Raw genomic sequence first — 19,628 nt, 5'->3', positions numbered from 1 at the left:
CGTGATCGAGATGCGGCATTACGGATTGCCAGGGAGAAGAAGATCCTGCGATATGAGGGCTACGAATTAACCCATTACCCTGACTTCACAGCACAAGTCCAGGAGGCGAGACGTCACTTTGCGCCACTGAAGAATCAACTCAGTGACCTGGGAGTCGATTATGCCATGCTCTATCCGGCGAAGCTGAGGGTGAACAGCAAAGGCCGATCGCATATCTTTACGGATCCCAAGTCCCTGCAGCAGGCCATCAAACCCTGGACGTCGGAACATCGAGGCTCCCCGGAAAGCGGACTCCTGAAGAGGCGACTGGAAGTCCCCTGGACGAGCAGGACTGAGGTCAAGTGCTGGTGCACACGAGATTAGTACTGCGTGATGGGTTGGTGTTTGGGCAGGGGGGTCCACGTCAGGTAAACCTGAGGGGAGTTAAGCTTGAATGAGTAGGGTAGACAGTGGCTTTGACCCTACAGACACCTCACAGGGGGTCATTGTAAAAAAAATGTAATTGCTTGTTTCTATTTGCTATGGGGGGAGGGTCGAAGCCTAGTGAGACAGTGAGGGGCAACAGAACTGCGCAAGAGGATAACAACTGAACAAAGGCTGCTGGATTGGGGAGATTGGTGAATTTTGAAACCGCTGGGAGGTGAGCACTGATAATTACTGTGAACTGAGTTCTGACGCAAGCGCGGCTGAGAGTGGTACGGTTTCAGGGTGTGGGGGACTGATTCTGAAACGCAGAGCTACCTCCGCCTTACAGTGCTTTGCACATCGGTTGTGATTCAAGAGGAGGGAAGGGGTGGTGGGGGCTTGGGGTGACATTCAATAGCGTGGCCAAGTTGGTGGTGGTCAGCCGGGGGGGGGGTTGGGGGAGTTGGGGGGGGGGGGGGGTTCTCCTTTTTGATTGGAATTGTCTATCAATGGCACCCACTACCCTATGCACAGCTACAAAGTATTCGAGTGGTTGCAGAAAGGTCACAGAGGATTGAGGCCTCATTAGCGCTGAGAGATCTGGCTAGGTCGCGCGCATTGGCGGCTGCACGTGGTGCAGAGGCGTTCCACACACTGGCAGGGGTTGACTAGGGTGCAGAGAGGAAATTGTTAGACAGTCTGAGCGCCCTGACATGGAACATTAGGTGTCTCAATGACCATCGTAAGGTCTGGAAGGTGCTCAATTACCTACAGAGGCATAGTATAGATGTGACATTGCTGCAAGAAACACCTTACGCAAACAAGTGCAATGCTGCGATGTAAAGGGCTCCTAACTAATATTAACCTTGCAGGGTTTACGACACACCAGAGGAGTGATGACATGGGTGAATCCCAAATCAGCATTCACGTTAGACTTGTTGGAATCTGATCCTAATGAGCGCTATGTTATTTCGAGATGTAGGGGTAGAGGGCTGGACTTGGTCATAGTTAATATATATGGCCCTAACCATGACTGTCCTGATTTTTTTTCGCAGTTAATCAACACGGCGCAAAGGTTGCAGGGTTAGCTGATTCTGTGGGGTGGTGACTTTAACATGATCAGGGACCCATGTTTAGATAGATCGGCGGGTCCGCACTGAAAGACGACCGCTGCAGCGAAAGCGCTAGAAAGTGGGATGAATTGACTTAGTGGACGTATGGTGAGTGCGTAACCAGCAACCTGGGGGTTACACACACTACTCGGCATATCACAACATACACACCCGCATAGACTATTGGTTGGCCTACACTGGCTTATGGGATAGTATACGGAATTGTAAGGTACTGCCTCGTACGCTCTCAGATCACTCGACAATACAGCTCACTCTGACTACCCCCAAGAAAACGATACCCCATTTACCTGGCGCTTTCACCGTACTCACTGTTGGATCCGGTCTTTAAAGGGGAGGTAGCGTAGGCCATAGAAACCTTCTTTGAGGTTAACGTGGGTTCAGTGGAAAGTTTTCAGATAATCTGGGAGGCATTCAAGGTCTAGATTCGGGGCATAGTGATGGCTAAACACTCTGGGGTCTTGAAGGACATTCGGCAGAGGTTGTCGACCCACGAGCGGAAGTTTAAGCAACTGGAAGACCAAAGGGGTCAGGAGGGGGGCACAGGAAAGTAGGAGGAATTGAAGGTCCTCTTACAAGAGTATCACAAGGCAGCGGACAGTGAAATAAAACACCTGGGTAAATATGCAACAGCTCGCACCTACGGTGAGGGGAGAGCGGCCGGGCTCTGTGTTAGCACGGATCCTGAAAGGAAAACGGGGAAGAACGCTTCTCACACAGGTGAGGTCTGAGGGGGGAGGGGACGGGACTCACTTACAGAGAAGGCAGATATTGCGTATCGATTTCGGCGATATTACTCTACTCTTTATTCATCTAGAACGGATGATATGGAGGAGGAAATACAGGATTACTTGGAGCACATAGCGTTGCCTTCTGTATCAGACATCCACAGAGTTTTTAATGCTTCCAATAGAAAAGGACGAGATTGTAAAAGCCCTGTCGAGCATGAAATCTAATAGTGCGCCGGGAGTGGATGGCCTCACCGCTAATTTTTATAAGTCCTACATAGATATACTTCTGCCTCATCTTGCCACACTTTGATGACCTATGTACAGAGGGCACCCTTCCGAGCTCTAAGCGGGAGGCAATACTGGTAGCGATCCCTAAGACAGGAAAACCCCCGGAAGAGTGTAGTTCATATCATCAGTTGTCCCTTTTAAATGTGGACACTAAACTCTTTGCTAAAATACTGGCTAACCGCTTAGCACTTCTCGCTCCCACACTGGTGGCCCCGGAACAGGCAGGTTTTATACCACATAGGAATCTAAAGTACAACATTCGCACGGTGTTTGGCGCTATGCAATATGTGCGGCAAGATGTGAAAGCTGTGGCGGTCTTTTTAAATATGGAAAAGGCTTTCGATTCGGTCGAATGGCCGACCGAATCGAAAGCCTTTTGCTTTGAGAATGGCGGCCTTGGAGAGCTAGATTTTGAATTGTACTACAGGGTGGCACAGTGCTCCCACTTGCATGCTTGGATACATGGGGAGAAGGAAATACCGTACCTGCGCATGGAGAAACTGTTTTCTGCCCAGCACTCGCCTCAGGCGACCATATTTGAGAACCAGGACCGTAGAACAGGATATTTAAACTCGTTAAACGCCACTAGGCACGCTTGGCACTTCCTGCTACAACAGGCGGGAGTATTACTATATACCCTGGCAATGCCCATAGAATGGGCCCGCTGGCTCGCACCGTGCAGGGACAGAGGGGTGGTTAGAGCTTTACAGTCACTACACTTGAATATTGCGGGAGACCTTTTTCATGACGGAACAGCCAAAACATGGAACAGGTACGGGAGGGGACGGATGCTCTAATGCAACTGCAGAAATTCCAGTTTTATAGGGTGCGCCAGGCTATGATGGTACAAACCGGTCCTAGGAAGCTTGTTTCCGGTCCAGGGAAGGCCTGGCTTGGCAGTTCGGGCTGGACTGTTCCCATGAGGCACATGGTCAGACTGATTTGCATATGGCCTTGTCTGAACTGGGGTGGCAGAGTGGGCTAAAGAACGGTGATGGATTAAACCCAGATCTGTTGACTGGGTGTGAGTGTTTGATTGGTTCAGATGCTCCGTCCATCACCACCCCCTTTTTTAAGGCTATGATGGAGCACTTTGGTGAGGATATGCAGGAACCCCCGGAACTTAAGTATGTTGTAAAAACTAGCTCCCCTCGTAAGTTGATTACCAATATTTATAGGCTGGCAATGTCACACAGGGTGCATGACTGCCTGGCAGCCAGACTGGCTTGGCAGAGGGATCTACAAACTACAATAGACGACAAGATGCGGCAGTACTGCTGCTCGAATACCTGACAAATATCACTGCATGGGAAGCATAGGTTAATTCATTTCAAATTTCTCAATAGAGTATACTACACTCCGGAGCGGTTATTTAGATATGGCCTCAGAGACTTGGCGGCCTGTGAGCGGTGCGGTGCACAGTCAGCTGATTTCATACATATAGCATGGTACTGCCCCAGAATTCACAAATATTGGGGAGACATCTTTAGGGACTGGGGAGGATAGTTGAGATGGAACTGACCCCCTGACCCGGCGCTAGCTCTGCTGGGATTTTCCAAGGCCATCCCAAAAGCTGTACGCAGGCTCACAGACATGGGACTTTTGATAGCAAAAAGGGTAGTGGCGCTATGTTGGATGAAGGGCCCAGTGCCCACAGTACAAACGAGGTCGCACGACATGCTATACTGCTGCACGCAGATAGAGAATTATAGCGAATTGCTCCCTCCGCGTAGCCGACCAAAGAATTTTTGGGGATTGTACAGGACATATAAAGATGGGGTGACTGGGACAGGGAGCAGGGAGGGGAGGGACAAAGTTGGGGTGGTAGTACAGAATTCGGATGTTCTGATGGGAGCAGGCGAAGAGAGTAGTGATGACGCTGTCTGCCCCGTAGGGGTTGTTGGCTCCACAGCTGTGTAACCTTATGTCTTCCTGAGAAGCTCTGTGAGGAGTAGTTTCTGTCCTGTAACTCCAGTTCTGTAGTAGGGGTATCTCTGTTATAGTCATAATCTAGGAAATAGTCCCGCCCATGTGCGTGGACCCCGGCAATCAAAAATAATCTCTTAAGTTGTCAAACAATTGCAGAACTGCAAAGACACTTAAGAGAGAATTTAAAGACAAATAATGCAACCTATATCCACAGGCTACACTGTCCAGTACTTCAACTAGAAATTCCACCAAAAACACCACACATACAACACAGCCTGCCCAGTTTCTTCACAGAGAAACTTGCCTCTACCAGTAAAAAGCCTCTGGAATGATAGAGAGGAAGGCATGGACAGACAAGCCCCATAGGCTGTCATTATGTGGCTTAAATAGGATATTGTGCCTTTAAGAGAACTTTCCAGAACTTCTCCCAGTATCCCAGAATGCACAGCAGGTCCCTTTTACTTTCAGTTCTTTTTGAAGGCGTTACACGCCAGACCTGTAGCATTCCTTACATGAATACTTTCTCCACCGGGGAGGCGGGAGGGCGCTTATGACTATACAGAGATACCCGTACTACAGAACTGGAGTTACAGGACAGAAACTTCTGTAGTAGGGGATCTCTGTGTATAGTCATAATCTAGTGAATAGAATGGCAAGCCCATCCCCACACCAAAGCGGCGGTGGAGAGAAGAAAATTAACACCACTACTATGCGAACAGACTTCGCAGCGAAGCCTGCCCAACCTGAGCGTCTGCCCTGGCATCAGTGTCCAGACAGTAATGCTTAGCTAAGGTATGAACCGACTTCCAAGTGGCTGCCTTGCCGATTTCTGCATTCGGAACGTTACGGAGCAAGGCTGTCGTGGCAGCTTTGCCCCTGGTGGAATGAGCCTTAGGCTTACCTCCTAAGGTCTTATTAGCCTTTTGGTAACACAGTTGTATGCAGGACACAATCCACCTAGAGATGGACTGTTTAGAGGTCGCAAGACCGGTCCCGACTGATCCATAATTGATAAACAATTGGTCTGACCTACGAATATCCTTTCCGCTGGAGATGAAGGATTCTGAAAAAACGTAGGCAAAGTTATGGTCTGGTTAACATGAAAATCAGAAATAACCTTGGGAAGAAATTTAGGGTGAGTACGCATAACAACCTTAGCAGCATGAAATACAGTATACGGTTCTTGGCAACACAACGCCTGAATTTCACTCACCCTGCGGGCCGATGTAATGGCCACGAGGAACGCCGCCTTCCAGGACAGGTGCTGCAACGAAGCCTTATGAATATGTTCAAAAGGCTCCTTCATCAACCTGGACAGCACCACATTCAATTCCCATGACGGCGAAGGGAGCCCGACAGGAGGGAATACTTTCTTCAAGCCTTCCAGAAAATCTTTGATCACAGGGATCTGGAAGAAGGAAGTCTGTGAAGGGCATTTCCTGTAGGCAGTCAATGCAGCGAGATGAACATTAATGGAGTGAACATTAAATCCAGACTGTGCCAAATGTAGAAGGTAAGGAAGGATGACATCTTCCTTGCACGTCGTCGGGTCATAGTTCTAGGACTTGCACCAGATACAGAACCTCTTCCACTTGTAAGCATAGGAAGTCCGAGTGGAAGGCCTCTTAGACTCCTTCAGTATGCCCATGCAATCTTCAGGTAGATTCAAATGGCCATATTGCACTATCTCAGGAGCCATGCCGCCAAACTCAAAGACGAGGTTGGGGTGCAACATCTGCCCCCCGAACTTCGTGAGAAGGTCCGGCCTGCACGGCAGCCGTATGTGAGGAAGGAGAGACCGGTGAAGCAGGTCCGAGAACCACCACTGCCTGGGCCATTCCACGGCAATGAGTATCATCAGCGCCCTGGACCGGGCCAACTTGATGAGTACCGCCGGAATCAGGGGAATGGGTGGAAAAGCGTACAGAAAGCTGTTCGACCAGTCGATCCATAGCGCATTCCCCAGCGTCCCCTGCTGGTAGTACCTGGAGGCGAAGTCTCGGCATTTGCTGTTTTCGGCGGTGGCGAACAGATCTACGTCTGGAGTCCCCCACCTTGCGAAGACTTCTCCTAGTACTTAGTCGTTTATGACCCATTCGTGGTTTTCCTGAATCAGTCTGCTCAGTGCGTCCACCTGAACATTCTGTACACCTGGTAGATGGGTAGCCGTTATCGTCAGTCCTCTGGCCAGAAGCCAGTGCCAGATCGCCTGCGCCTCCTGCGACAGAGTGCGTGATCTGGAACCCCCCTGCTTGTTGAGGTAATACATTGTGGTCGTATTGTCCGTCTGTACAAGCAGAGAGTTGGTCTGGAAGGACGGATGAAAGGCCTTCAGTGCCAAGTGAACAGTTCTGAGTTCCAGGAAATTGATGTGATACGTGGACTCCATCGGGACCCACGTTCCTTGAATCTGTAAGTCTCCAGCCGTGGAGGGAAGCATACGTCACGATGGTCTGCGTGGAAATGTCCTTGTGGAAGGGAACCCCTCTGAGGAGATTCTCCGCCGAACACCACCACTTCAGAGATTGATGAGCATGCAGGGACAGCTGTATCTTGTTGTCCCAAGATCCTTTCCTCTGATCCCACTGGTCCTCCAAGCACTCCTGCAACGGTCTCCTGTGCAGTCGTGCGTGTGGCGTTAGGAAGATACAAGAGGCCATCGATCCCAGTAGAGATCACTGTTGTAGATGGAGTGGTCATAAGAGCCTGAGCCTTCCGAAGGAGTGAGAAGCGTCGCTCCTCCGAAGGAGACACGCTTGCTGACAGCGTATTGATGGAGGCTCCCAAGTACTGTATGCATTGGACCCGAGTCGGGACAGACTTGGACATGTTGATGTGCACGTCTTCTGGAAGTGTGCTCGAGCTTCCGAGAAAGAGGAGGCCTTGATCAACCAATCGTCCAGGTACGGGTAGACGAACACCTTGTTCTTCCTCAGGTGTGCTGCTACCACAGCCATGCACTTCGAGAATGTTTCTGGCCCAGACTTCAGTCCGAATGGGAGTACTGTGTATTGATAGTGATTGGCGCCGACTTGGAATCGCAGGAACTTCCTGTGTTTGTGTGCAATGGGCACATGGAAGTACGCATCCTGTAGGTCTATAGCACATAGCCAATCTCCCGGTTGCAACTGAGGATAAATCTGATGCAACGACAGCATGCGAAACTTCTCTGCGAATCCACTTGTTTGCCTGCCGCAAGTCTAGAATGGGCATGAACTCGTTCTTGTCCTTCTTGCTAACGAGGAAGAACCGGGAGTACAGACCTCTTCCCCTTTGAGACAGAGGTAGGCCTTCTATCGCCCTTTTCCTTAACAGGGTATCGGCCTCCGCCTGGAGCTCGCGCAGTTGAAACTGCGAGCTGACCGGTGGAATTGCTGGAGGCGGGCTGGTGAACCGAAGACTATCCATTGCAAACAATATTCAGCACCTACTTGTCCCGAGTAATTTTTCTCCACTCTGCCAGAAAAAATTGAACGCTTCCCCCCACCGGAGTGGGTAACGGATGTAGGGGAAGTAAGAGGTCAGGGCCTAGACCCGGCCGGGCCTTTGGTCGCTGTTGCCGACTGTTTGCCTCCTCTGCCTTTCTGGCGCTTCTGGAACGGCCTTCGGAACTGCTGTTGTTGCTGCTGCTGTCCCGAAGGTTGGCCACGCCCTCTGCCCTGTCCGCCGAACCGCCTCTGGAACGGTCGGTATGACTTCTTTGTCTCTTTGGGCTTCTCCAGGCCCACAGCCGTGAGCGTCTCAGCCTCATCCTTCATGCGGGCCATTTCGTCATCCGCATGTTTCCCGAACAGAGTCTCGCCAGAGAATGGCTAATTGGCAACCCTCTGTTGGGAGTCAGGTTTTAGCGACGTGAGGCGGAGCCAAGCGTGTCGTCTCTGGTTAATCCCATGGCAGAAGCCATGCGCCGCCAGGAGGGAAGAATCGGCCGTAGCACTGATGACCTGATTCGCCACCAACATCCCCTCGTTTAACACCTCCTGGAAATCTTCCCTTTTGTCGCGAGGCAGGTGTTCCACAAACTGCTGGAGGGATTCCCAGAGTGCGCGGTCGTAGCGCCCCAACAGGGCCGTAGCACTCGCCGCCTTCATGGACGTAGCCGACGTCCCACAAACCTTCCTCCCATGAGAATCCATCCACCTAGATTCTTTATCTGGTGGGACCGTGGATGACGGAGTGGTGGCATGTTGTTTACGAACCGCTGTCACTATCACAGAGTCTGGAGGGGGTTCCACTCTTAGAAAGGCCGGATCCGAATCGGGAGCCCGGTACTTTTTCTGTGGTCTCGAGGGGGCCGCCTTAGTCACCCCTGGGGTGAGAAAAAGGTCCATAGCCGGATCCTCCAGGCCCGGCACCAGTGGCAGTAATGGTCGAGACAGATGTTTTTGGTTCAGCGTCTCGAAAATAACCGACGTCTTGGGAGTCTGCAATTGTTTGACAACTTAAGAGATTATTTTTGATTGCCGGAGTCCACGCACATGGGCGGGACTATTCCCTAGATTATGACTATACACAGAGATCCCCTACTACAGAACCTAAGTTCCACTCGAAAAGTTGGTATGTGGGTGTGTTGAAGCCTGAAATATGGATTATACCTGGTGGTAATTTGTTCTGTACTGTACTATACCGTACCTGGATGATAAATTACATAAATTTAAAAAAAAAACTAAATAATGTATGCTGGGCACAGACAGACTGGAGCCAAAGTAATCAGTTCACATGTGCTCTCAAAGTACTAATAACATCGTAAGGATTGTGCTATTAGACTTTTTCCTAGATTTCTTAACCAATCCCTTTTTATTTGACTTTGACTAACAAACATTTAATTTTCCTGAACTAAGAAATCTTTTGTTCAAGCTGAAATTTTAAAGGTATAGGTTTTGCTTGTCTTGAAGTTAAGTTTAGGGGTCCAGTTTAAAGCTGGCCTTTTATCTGTCAAAAGAAAATGAGAGCAAAATCAATTCCTGAATAATTTTTGATGACTTGGTTTCATTTTTCCCTTTTGAAATAAAAAGATAATCATAACACATTGCACGTTCTTTGTGCCTCTTTTATCACATGAACAGCACCCATGAGCATCAAACTGTGTGGACTGACTGGCTTTGTAGTCATCAGCTTGGACGGCACCCACATTCTTTGAGATTATAATGGGGGTCAGCAGTACTGTTTTAACTACCACGAACATTGCTGTGGTGAACTGTCTGCATACAAAAATGTAAAGGATAGTAAGTAAATAGCCTGGAACACTGTATCCCTCCGCCTGCCTCCATATACCTCACAAATGGTTTTTTTTCAACTATCGCCTGCAAAATGATATTCTGTAGGATTGCCCCCAAACTTGAGGCATTTCAGTTATATAGTACGGTGTGCAAGCTACCCCACTCATTCATTAACCAGTCATTGAGGTTCAGTTAAAACTATGCAAGATGCCATCATTTTTTCACTTTCATTTTATGGAGGTGGAGCAAACCTAGCATCAGAGGACAGGAGAAATCTGTACCTTTGCAACAGAATGCATAGCCAACTTGAGAGATTTGCTGGTATGCTTACAAAACTCAGGACAATAAATATGTCCAAATAAAGAAATGCGGTTTCATTGTGAAGTGAGGCAAAAAAGAGAAGGGCTTCAGTCTACAATGCTAGGCCAACTCTACAGGCGGGTTTTAAGATCCTTCCTCAATTTCACAAGTAAACAATTCTGAAGTGCAAAGGGAAACATTCAAGAAAACATGCATGTTCACTGCATGTCTAATGGATTTCCACCATGGAAGGTTACATGATCCTAGGTGTGTGTGCATGCCACAGGGCACACTAGGATTACTCAAACATATAGTTCCATAAGCTCCAGACTGCACAAAATTTGAAGTGGATTCTGACAAGGAGAGGATCAAGAACTACTCCTGGGAGGCAGTAAGTAATGTCCTGCCATAGTAGATGTAGACAATACATGTAGTCCCCAAGAGAAAAGCCAAGTCTATTTTTTTTACCAATTCTCTCCCATCAGACAAAAGAGAAACTTTGTATGTGCCTTCATCACTGGTATCGGACCATGAACCATCAATTGTATTATTACACAACGTTTCCCTCATCTTACAGCTCATTAATTTAAGTCACTAATACATCCTGTAAATTCAGTCTTCAAACTTAAACAAAGTATACATTTCTGTTGCAAAATAGGTTTGTAACAATACAGGTTATGCACCTTCATTTGTAGAAATACCTGCATGGCTCAGATCACATGCAAAAATATGAAATGCTACATGAATTACACACAATGAAAACAATGGCGATAGCAGGATACTAAATCATGTTCTCAGTTATTTAGACTGCTGTTTACAATGCATTACAAACACACTACATGTTATTTATGGTTCCATTAGAAACGGTGAAACTTTTCTGTTGTTTCCCTTCAAACAGATTGATAAACCCTTGACCTGGACGAGAAACAGCTGCGTGGCAATTGTAAAACTATTGTGGACAACTAAAATTGGAATGTTTTCATTGTTACCTGTTCAGATGTACACTTTCCAATCATGAAGTCGGGGCAGTACAAGGAGTTGGAAAGGGCATTTCGGTAAGATGCTGCATGCAGATTTTCAAGGACACCTATGGAGAGGAAGATAAAAGAATTCTAAATAATTAGTAGCTGTAGTCATTCTAACTACAGATATACATTCACAGAAATGTAAGACTACACCTTTGTGCACCACTCAAGGTCATGTACCACATGAAGTGAAATCAATACAAGAGATCTAAAAAATAAACTACCCATTTTATGAATGGATTAACAAAGGAACAAATGAGGACACATCCTTTGCTTCTAGTTATAAGCTATTTGTTTAAAAAACACTACTCTTAAGGGCACGGAAGTACAGGATGTGGAGTAGAAGCATCAGAGAAACATTTAAAGATTATTTGGTATCATCAATACAATCAATGATGCTATATTTCATAAAAAAAGTTTGTGTTTTTAGGTTTCTTTCTTAACAGCCGTCATCGGTGACCCTGGGGAGAGATCATCAACGTTTTACTGCCTATTGATATCAAAGAAAAAGCAATTCTAAGAATGCTTAATGTTGTCAAACTTCACCGGCTGCCAGATATTAGCTTTTTTGCAACATACTGTGGGATTTCCAGGTGTACTGCTTTACAACTGAAACATTTATAGTTTTAACCTTACGTTATACCCTAGTGGAAGCCAGCTGAGCGAATGCAGCACCAATCAAGGGGGAAGGGGGTGAGGGTGCGGATGGTCTTATGTACCAAGAGAATTCCACCTAGCCAAAACTAGAGGATGTTCCCCTTGTTGAGTTCGAATGGACCATCGAATGAACAAAGTCTAGGTTTAATTCTCTGTGTATTTGAAGCCTTACATCTATTTTTAGGTCTTGTCCATCAGACAGCTTTTAGCTGAAAGGTGAAAGACTCTTGTGGCTCATGCCAGCAACATACAGCGGGCTTAGAAATCACCCATTGATTAGGACTGGTGGCTTTATGGTCAGCCTTGTTTAATTGCTTCTCATGGGATGACTAATTTCTGTTTGTGAGTTTGTCCCTCGCCTCTATCCTCTGAAAGAATGGCTTCTATTCGCCTACAGCTCACATTGACAACTCATTTTTCTTTTGGCACATCATATGTCCACGTTTTCTAGCTCACTAACTCCTGTGCTGCTTCACTCCCACCGATCAACAGTTGCCCCGTACAACCGGTGTTGCTTGCTTTCTCCTTCACTGCCTTTCATTTTCTTCAATTTGTATTAGCTTTTTCCCGTGCCTAGTCTCAAGCATCTCTGTTGCTAGAGCACTACCCGCCCACTCCAAATTTCTTCCCAGACCTTACCCCCAGTTGTGCCTGAATCCCTGCAAACATTAAACCCACATTGGTTTACCTCCTTTCGGAGGGCCATGCAGCTGCTCGACTTTTATTTTCATATCCAAATGACATCAGCCATCTTAGATGGTAAATTAAAAAAAAAAAATTGCCTGGGGCATTCGCTAAGTGCATGGATGCGTAGTGACATACACACGCATAAGTTCTCAAGCAAGTGCCTGGGGAATAACGTGGGTGCGGCAGCGTAATTATGCCTTTTTTTCCTTTTTTGCCGCTGCTACATAGCAGTGGAAAAGCCAGCAGGTCACATAGGAAAGACCTCCTAGCTATGGATATGGTGTTCTTTAGCTGGTGGGCCACTCTCCTTCTTACTTCATGCAGTAAGCTTGTGCATTAGTACGTCACTTGAGCACACAAACGTTTGATCACATAAATTGAGAAATACATAGTATCATGAAAGTGTGCTTCCAACAAAAATAGGGAGAAGAATGTGGGTTTTTAAACGTATTTCAAACGTCGAAATGCAGTAGGGCTTAAACCCATGAGCAGTTTGTGACAAGCCACTACAAAAGAGGTTTCAAAACATGTGAATGACAGGGGAGCCGTTGACGATGGTCTATAGTTCCTGTACACATAAATCCTGTGTTTTCTCTACCAGAAACCCAGGAATTGAAATGCCTTTAGAGTATAAATGAAAACTGGACATAGGATAAACCAGGAAATAAAGATCAGGCACAGGGGTAACAACTACCAAACTCTGGAGTAGTCAAATGATGCTGCAAATAAAACAGCCAAATTAAGCAAACCAAGGGGTCAATTAGGATGGTGGACGGACAAAGTCCGTCCGCCATCCTGTCAGGGGACGGGACCGTCCTCCACAGGGGCGGAGGTCCCGTGCCTCGAATTAGGATGCACCCGCCACAGTGGTGGGTGCATCCCGCATTTTTAACATTGCGGCGGGCGGTGCTGAAAGCACCACCCGCCGCAATGCTAAAAATGCATGTTGTGCGTTTCAAAGCACAACATGACAGGCAACGCGCAGTGCCTGCCATGTTGTATTTTGAAACGCAGTGGGTACCATAGATACCCCCCATGTGCACCCCCCCCCCCCCCTTCACCCTGGGGTCCCGCAATGGGCCCCCAAAGAAAAGACCGTAGTCATTGCCCACAGCACATCCTAATATGGCTAGTGGTGTCTGATAGACACCGCCACCATATTAGACCTTTTCCGCCACGGTCGCCTTGGAAAAGCGGCAGACTGTCTTCCCGTCCGCCGGGGTCCCCCCGCCATTGTAATATGGCAGGGGGGAAATAAGTGGCAGACGGATCTCCACCGCCTGCATGGCGGTGGCGATCCGTCCGCCATCCTAATTGGGCCCCAGGTTGCCAACATGAAAACTGGAGACCAACTCTTTTCAACACATGTAAACTACAGAAAAAAACAGGGAAAGTGGCACTGCACAAGTTTCCTCCTCGACCCTGTTGCACATCAATGTGAAAATGAGCCTCTTTACAACAAGTTACCTATAATCACAAACCAGAGCAAGTTTTGTTTCAGCGAATCACCACAATGCTAGCAGTTAAACATTTCAAATCAACTTACCAACTTGAGGATTTTGATAGGCAAAAGCTTTATCAAGCTTCAGCTGTGACTGGAGGTCGGACACTTCCCAACGCCTGAATTCTGGAGCAGTGGTGACATTTATCAAGTATTCCATTACAGTGTCACTGTAGAAGAAAAGACTAATGTTCAAGCTGCATATATTCATTGAAAACAAGCATTGGAAATGCAATAGGTCTCGCATTAGGAAAGTTTGAGCGATTGGTATTGTAAATGACACTTTTTTTATTTATGTGTTGGTTTTGAAAATAGCAAAATTAATAGCTTTCAGTTACAATGTCAATAGTTTTAACTTTTGCAAATGTGACACCTATAGCATTTGTAATGCAATGTGTGTTGTATTTACGTGACTTAGATGTATTGATATTACAAATAACAATGGCTTTTAATTTTGTAAATAATTAATACTTAAATAAAATGTATTGTAATTTATAATGGCAATAGCTTAAACGTTTGTAAATAACTTGTGAAGATTATGTTCAGTGTATTTTATTGTGACGAAAATTCAAGAACATTGCATACACACACACACACACACACACACACACACACACACACACACACAGTGGTGGATCTAGGGGATATGGTGGTGGTGGATGTGGTGGTGATGGGGGCGGATGTGGCGGTGGATGTGGCGGTGGATGTGGCGGTGGATGTGGCGGTGGATGTGGCGGTGGTGATGGTGGATGCAGTGGTTTTGGAAGTGATGGTGGTGGATGTGGTGGTGGTGATGGTGGATGCAGTGGTTTTGGAAGTGATGGTGGTGGGTGTGGTGGATGTAGTGGTGGTGGAGGCGATGGTGGTGGGTGTGGTGGATGTAGTGGTGGTGGAGGCGATGGTGGTGGGTGTGGTGGATGAGGCGGTGGTGGATGAGGCGGTGGTGGATGAGGCGGTGGTGGATGAGGCGGTGGTGGATGAGGCGGTGGTGGATGAGGCGGTGGTGGATGAGGCGGTGGTGGATGAGGCGGTGGTGGATGAGGCGGTGGTGGATGAGGCGGTGGTGGATGAGGCGGTGGTGGATGAGGCGGTGGTGGATGAGGCGGTGGTGGATGAGGCGGTGGTGGATGAGGCGGTGGTGGATGAGGCGGTGGTGGATGAGGCGGTGGTGGAGGAGGCGGTGGTGGAGGAGGCGGTGGTGGAGGAGGCGGTGGTGGAGGAGGCGGTGGTGGAGGAGGCGGTGGTGGAGGAGGCGGTGGTGGAGGAGGCGGTGGTGGAGGAGGCGGTGGTGGAGGAGGCGGTGGTGGAGGAGGCGGTGGTGGAGGAGGCGGTGGTGGAGGAGGCGGTGGTGGAGGAGGCGGTGGTGGAGGAGGCGGTGGTGGAGGAGGCGGTGGTGGAGGAGGCGGTGGTGGAGGAGGCGGTGGTGGAGGAGGCGGTGGTGGAGGAGGCGGTGGTGGAGGAGGCGGTGGTGGAGGAGGCGGTGGTGGAGGAGGCGGTGGTGGAGGAGGCGGTGGTGGAGGAGGCGGTGGTGGAGGAGGCGGTGGTGGAGGAGGCGGTGGTGGAGGAGGCGGTGGTGGAGGAGGCGGTGGTGGATGAGGCGGTGGTGGATGAGGCGGTGGTGGATGAGGCGGTGGTGGATGAGGCGGTGGTGGATGAGGCGGTGGTGGATGAGGCGGTGGTGGATGAGGCGGTGGTGGATGAGGCGGTGGTGGATGAGGCGGTGGTGGATGAGGCGGTGGTGGATGAGGCGGTGGTGGATGAGGCGGTGGTGGATGAGGCGGTGGTGGATGAGGCGGTGGTGGATGAGGCGGTGGTGGATGAGGCGGTGGTGGATGAGGCGGTGGTGGATGCGGTGGTGATGGAGGATGCGGTGGTGGTGGATGTGGTGGTGGTGGATGTGGTGGATGCGGTGGAAGTGGTGGATGTGGTGGTGGATGTGGTGGTGGATGCGGTGGATGTGATGGTGGATGTGGTGGTGATGGTGGATGCGGTGGTGGTGGTTGTAGTGGATGTGGTTGTAGTGGATGTGGTGGTGGTGGTTGTAGTGGATGTGGTGGTGGTGGTTGTAGTGGATGTGGTGGTGGTTGTAGTGGATGTGGTGGTGGGTGTGGTGGTGGTGGGTGTGGTGGATGCGGTGGTGGTGGATGTGGCGGTGGATGTGGCGGTGGATGTGGCGGTGGATGTGGCGGTGGATGTGGCGGTGGATGTGGCGGTGGATGTGGCGGTGGATGTGGCGGTGGATGTGGCGGTGGATGTGGCGGTGGATGTGGCGGTGATGGTGGTGGTGGGGGTGGTGGATGTGATGGTGGTGGATGTGGTGGTGGTGGTTGTGGATGTGGTGAAAGTGGTGGTGGTTGTGGATGTGGTGAAAGTGGTGGTGGAAGTGATGGTGGTGGGTGTGGTGGATGTGGCGGTGGTGGATGTGGCGGTGGTGGATGAGGTGGTGGTGGATGTGGTGGTGGAGTGGGGCTACTTATTTTTCCTCCTCAAGATAGGTGGGCCAACGGTGTTATATGTGCCAATTGAGGTAGCTCAATATTCGTGATTCCCTTCATGAGTTCCCAAACTTGGCCCCAACAAAACCCACAGGGATATTGCACCTCCTTTAAAAAGACCCCTATTGGATTAGTCAAACTTTGCTAAATACACTGCAGTGTAAGTTAGAGCACTGAAACAATTCCTGAGATTTGCCAGGAGCTACCGAATACCAGGGGGGTCCAGATAAAACGAAAGGTTCGAGATATTAATTGAACAAATTCTGACTATTTCGTACTGCCAGGGGCAACCTGCAGTAAAATCTGCCAGAAACGAGGTATCCACCCAGTTATTCCCCAAAATGTTCTGACATTTTCGAAATATTGTGGCAATAGTTGCCTGTACGGTTAATACCCAGCTGCATATTTATCTATAAATTTGTAGACTTTTTTTTTTAACATCATTGCCTTTTAAGTGTGGACTAATGAATGAGGAACAACATTGAATAACAATCGCATCATATTTTGCGTATTTCCGTTTGGTTCCCACCAGCCCTATGCTCTCAATACCCGGCCACAATGTAAAGAGGAAATCCCTCATCTCCGATTCCGTACTACCGCAGCGCACTTTGAAAAAGTAACGAAGAGCTGCCGTGAAGGTGCCACTCACGCTTACTCTTCATTCACGTCTCAGCGACGCTGTTAATGGGGCCGAAAGAAAGCAGTACGCATCTTACACCTGACGCATTATTGTTGGGGCGAGATACACAAATGCCAACATGTAGTGTTGCTGTGTAGAGAGGAGGGACTTTGCTCACGTTCTTGCTCTCTTTATGGCACATGCCTGGGTAAGCTCTTTAATGAAACGCCAGTGGCACGTGCCTTATTGGTGATTTAATTTAACATTTATTAAAGTATATTTACTACAAGACAGAGCCCGCAAAGCTGATCGGTGTATGCAGAGACAAAAGCCATGGTATGCTGAGGAAAGTTGTTACTCTGCCCCTGCTTGGCTTTGTCTCGCCTGCCCTGTGATGCCTCACCACCCCCTTCCGTGAATTTGAAGCGGCCAACACTGTCTTGATGAAAGACCAGGGAGGTAGAGACCGGGGAAAGGGAGTGTGTTGTGTGTGGGGGAGGAGCGAAGGAGAGGTCCTGCCCTTTATAAATCAGCGTGCAACCACTAGATCGGACACACTTGTGTCTCTGCACATACATCGCATATCCACACACCTTGCCCAGCAGACTGTTCAAGAAACTTAGAGCTCACCAGGAACACATTTGCATTGGAGGGAGGAGAAATGCGACACTGCGGGCAGGGGAGGGGGCGGAGCGGGGAGAGGGTGTGAAAGCAGCAGGGGCCTGGAGTGCGGCTGAGGGAACAGACGGCGATAAAAAAAAAAAAGACAAGACGGAGGGAAGGCAGGGGAGGGGGGGGGGAGGAGAAATGCGACACGGCGGGCAGGGGAGGGGGCGGAGCGGGGAGAGGGTGTGAAAGCAGCAGGGGCCTGGAGTGCGGCTGAGGGAACAGACGGCGATTTGGTGATGTGCACGCGCATTTTAGGTCAATGCGCTTGCGCATTGACCTAAAAGGCACAGCACCAAATCGCCCAGTTAGGTAAAGTTTGTTTAAAGCCCTATAGTCTCGCTTCTCTATCAATGCGCATGCGCATTGATAGGCCACGAGACCTAAAAAGAACTCGGTAACAAATCACAAACCAATTGTTTCACTCTGTAGAAGCACCAGAAACCTAAATATAGATATCTGAAGACGTTTCAGACCTATGTTCTTTATACCACCTTGCAAATACACAACAGGACCCTAGTGTGGTGTCAAGTTCTGAATGACGTCTCATCAGAACCTGCTTGCTTTTACTCAATATTGAAGATGTCAACTAGAATATAATAGATATTGAATTATTTACAGTATTCATACATATTGTTGTGTGCACAATGTAACTGATGCACAGTTAGGTCATTTTTTAACCCACATTAATAATGCTTAATCCTGTGGCACAAAGTCGCTTTCGATGCCTTTGAATCATGAAAGTTATAGACCCAATGGTCTCTTCTTATGAAGTCTGTTCATTCTAATTTGCCAGAGTAATAGTACAGCATTTTATAATGTATGGAAACAAAATAATGGGGTAGTAGCGGTTTGGTTATCGCACCTTGTAGGAGACCTACGTTTGCTGTGGATATAGTACAGTTCAAAAAGTAGTTATTCATGGGATGGTGTTATCTGGCTATTTACCTACAACCCAAGGTGTGACTTGCAAGTTGGATCTGAAGATTCAGAATGTATACGGTTTAAAATAGACGAAAACCAAAGCACTCGGACCGTATCTTTGAAATAGTACAAGGTCCAAACATTTTCAAAGCTAAATTGATTTGGGCAAGCGATCACAAATTCCAAATGAGAAAATACAGACAAAATCAAAAGGTTTCTGTGCAGAAACCTTAGAAGTAGTAAAGCTGCATGGTGTATAAAAGCACCAAGACAAATTGTCACATAAGTGATGGGTGAAAGATATACACAGACAGCTGTGGGGTGTGGTGCAAATCCCTGTCAAATTCTAGAACGGGTCAGTATGTAAAATTATAGATTGTGGAGATGGGTCCCAAATCCTGGCATGAAACCGACCTATAACTTAGTCTCATTCCAGACTACACAACCAAATTCGGAGGTGAGAGTCCAGTGTATATCACGAATGGATGGGAGTCCATAGTAAGCTCTAATCTGACAAAGTCTCGTCAGCATCTCGAGAAAAGGAAAGTAAGAGTTAGACTGAGTTATAGGTCAGTTTCACACCAGTATTTGGGGACCTTCTCCCAAATCAATGTAAGCCTTGAAAAGTCCCAGTGTGACGAAACACTGTTTCGGAAGAAAAGAACCTGTGAAATTGGAATTTACAGAAGAACATACGATCTCTCATGTCTACAATACAGTGAACCTTTGTTCTAAATAAGCCTTCACAGTTTGGACCTTGTACTATTTCAAAGTTACTGTCTGAGTGCTGTGGTTTTCATCTATTTTAAAATTGTATAATTTAGTTTGCTTTCCTCCAACTAAACGTCACACATTGACAACTGGAGATGGCGGAACAGTCTGATCAGCACTGTGTACACAAAGGTTCTTTGGAATGTGGCTGCTGGTCAAAGTAGACATAAGCAGTTCCAGTGCACTGGGCTCTCAGTTCCTCTTTCTAGCTCTCACTCCATATACAGTGTATCATTAAACCTTCAAAATATAGTTACAAAGCGTTGCAAATCTGAAGTTAC

The 19,628-nt window shown here is 48.1% G+C and overlaps 1 protein-coding gene across 2 annotated transcripts in view; it reads right to left on the bottom strand.

The window, feature by feature from the left end:
- The window catches only part of UQCRC2 (ubiquinol-cytochrome c reductase core protein 2), a 135,218-nt gene that overhangs the window by 38,794 nt on the left and 76,796 nt on the right, over positions 1-19,628 (bottom strand). For both annotated transcript variants that reach the window (XM_086940817.1, XM_086940818.1), the window contains exons 6-7: positions 13,918-14,042; positions 10,992-11,089 (exon numbers count right to left, since the gene is read on the bottom strand). In XM_086940817.1, coding sequence (XP_086796943.1) covers positions 10,992-11,089; positions 13,918-14,042 — 223 coding nt within the window. The remainder of the gene's footprint in view (positions 1-10,991; positions 11,090-13,917; positions 14,043-19,628) is intronic.

Source organism: Lissotriton vulgaris, chromosome 10 (assembly GCF_964263255.1).
Source record: "Lissotriton vulgaris chromosome 10, aLisVul1.2, whole genome shotgun sequence".
Classification (NCBI taxonomy): Eukaryota; Metazoa; Chordata; class Amphibia; order Caudata; family Salamandridae; genus Lissotriton; species Lissotriton vulgaris.
Note: the sequence above shows the minus strand (reverse complement) of the source record. Positions and strands in the feature narration are given on the sequence as shown.